At 42.6% G+C, this 2,588-nt stretch overlaps 1 protein-coding gene across 1 annotated transcript; it reads right to left on the bottom strand.

Annotated features, from left to right (window-relative positions):
• Positions 1-1,077: 1,077 nt before the first annotated feature.
• Positions 1,078-2,540, bottom strand: LOC102198432 (uncharacterized; the record flags this gene model as incomplete). Its single annotated transcript, XM_005755849.1, has 4 exons — positions 1,078-1,791; positions 1,874-1,954; positions 2,052-2,308; positions 2,399-2,540. Coding segments are annotated over 4 exons (657 nt in total), but the record flags the coding sequence as incomplete, so codon positions are not given.
• Positions 2,541-2,588: the final 48 nt, after the last annotated feature.

Here is a 2,588-nt window from a genome sequence, read left to right on the forward strand (position 1 = left end):
AAGACGACATTAGACAAATGGGTTCTCACTAAATTTATGAGCCTTCCTAATGAATTTATCATCTCAGTCAGCAGTTTTAAGTCCTATTTACTGCAGCATGGCATTGATTTTATCAATTACGGCACCAAGTAGGATTTAAAAAAAGAGAAAGATGATGAATCAGGGAATGCCTAACTTGCAATCACTCCTGCATGAACACACATCCACCCTCCTTCAGTTTGAAGATGAAAATGATGACAGTCAAAATCTCAGATTGAGGCTTCAGATGTGCTGCTCATCTTCTTTATTACATACACTCTACTTGTTACAGGTGTTAGAGAAGGCAGGGTTCTCATGCATTTTGGAGATATTTGATGCAGATGCAAATGAAGAACCGCAACTCATTTTGTGCATTAAATAAACTTCAGAGTGCTGCTAAGTGTCTTCACAAATGTTACTCTAACCTGGGTTTCTTCATTCTCAGTCACATTAAAGTGGACCTATTCCGTGCCATATTTTCTGTTGTATTAATTCTCATATTTAAACAGTCAAAGTTTGGATGAGGTAAGCATATGAACAAGTAATCCCTGCAAACTAAACATTTAGACTTCAGACTACACTAAACGCTCAGTTTCAAACACTTCTTTACTACTCTTGCATTCAACTCATATCAGACAGTAAAGACACCCTTAAAATGGTCATCTCGTGGATACGTGCTGTATTCCATTTTCAGTGAGAAGTTGGAAATTTCAAGTTTGCAGCTGGAATTTTCAGCTAAAACCCTGAATCAAGTTGGACTTCCCACGTAAAAAGTCAGAGACATCACACCAACCCTACCTTTGTAATCTGAGGTGGCAGCGGTGAGAACTTGTAATCTTTACAACCAGTGTTCTGTATTTGTGACTGCTAAATAAACCATACACGTGGTACTGACCAGGCTCTCTGTGCTGAGGTGCCATTTTTAAGCACAGTAAATAAATGAATAATCATTATGTTATACTCCACACACTGCCTGGAAGCCTGCCATGGGGTTTACTTGGTACAAAATCACTCGCAGCTCCAAAATCTGACTTCCGATGTAAAAGCTCCACCTGCTGTTCAAAGCTTCTGTTTGCGAGGGGCACCCAAGTAGAAGAAATCTGCCTTATGCTTAAATTACGGTATGCGACCAAGGTTGTGTCAGTATTTGCCTCTGGAGACGGGTTTTTAAACCACCATTGCAATTGAACAAAATCTCAACTGTGCAGTGCCCCATGTGGAAGACACTGTGCATCAGTTAAATGCTGATTGGTTGAAAAGTGGGCCGAAATAAGGAACAGCAGAGTTCACCAGAAGTGGAAAAAATACATTATGAAAAGCTGAGGAAGGGGCTACAGTGCACACTTTTCATTGTTTTTAACATTCTGTTTCACTTCAGCTCTTTGCATGTTAGAACTTCGCTCTTGTCTGCAGCTGGCTGGCAGACTGGCAATAGCACAGGCAAGAGCCACAAGAGCACAATTTTTATAGGGCCCACATCTGACAGGAGACGCCCTCTGCAGGTAGATGGGCAGTCCAAAGCTTCCTCATGCACTACCACTGCTGAACTAAGATTTTCTTATTAAAAGGGAATAGACTGAAGAGATGAACCAAGGCTCAAAGTAAAATAACCCAGCTAACAGGCAAATGATGAACAGAGTTATTTAACATTCCTACCTTTTGTTTCTCTCCCCATGCAAATGATTCAAGCGTAACCTGAAAGCGCGTGACCATCATTTGTCGCCGACGCCGATAGTCCTCGGACAGAATTTCATTCATTTTTTTCACTTGAAGCTGAGAAACAGGCAAAGATGCAAATGCCACATTAGAGTCACGCCTAAAGTCTTGAGAGCTGAAAACAGGCCTGGCAGCTTACCCACTGCTCTGAGCTGAGGCTGGTGCTGAGAAGAGGTTTGGTCATGTCTCCACTTGGTAGGCGAGAAAGCCTCTCACTCACCTGCATTAAAGCAAATGTTTGTAAACTCCTCTTTCAGTGCTTCTCAGTCTGTATTCGCAATTTATTCATGGCTCAATCTCTGTTATTTCAAGCTTACCTCGTTCAAAACGTCCTCAAACAGAGAGGAGGCGTCCATGTTGAGAGCACGCAGAAGTAAAATCCATTCTGCTTGCATCTCTGCTTTCCTCCTGTTTTCACCCGAACCATCATCGCCTTCGTTTTCCTCACAAAAGTCACGGCTCAGATCTTCAACTCGCTGCTCTTTTTCAGAGTCCGCTTCTGTCGCCCGCTCGTCAGGATCTGACTCTTTGTACTTGATAATGTGAGCTGCTTGCAATTCTGATACAAGGAACTCTGCAAGATGTGCAAAAGATCACTAAATCCACGAGCACTGCAATCATCTGTTCTTACTACAACAGTATCCACCACAGTCCTGTTTCTCACCAGCGACTTTGTTGAGAGTGGACGGGTCCAACACCTCGGAGGTCAGCACAGCGAGGGGAGAGGATATGTTTGATAGTACATTTTTCAGCTCTCCCGCCAGCAGCACATCACCTGACCCTCCTGAGTCTAAAAAAGGACAATTAAGCCAGTTTATTTAACACATTTCACTGCAAGTTGAGTCAGAAAGATC

Source organism: Pundamilia nyererei, unplaced genomic scaffold (genome assembly GCF_000239375.1).
Source record: "Pundamilia nyererei isolate P.nyererei 1_Seehausen unplaced genomic scaffold, PunNye1.0 scaffold03862, whole genome shotgun sequence".
NCBI lineage: Eukaryota > Metazoa > Chordata > Actinopteri > Cichliformes > Cichlidae > Pundamilia > Pundamilia nyererei.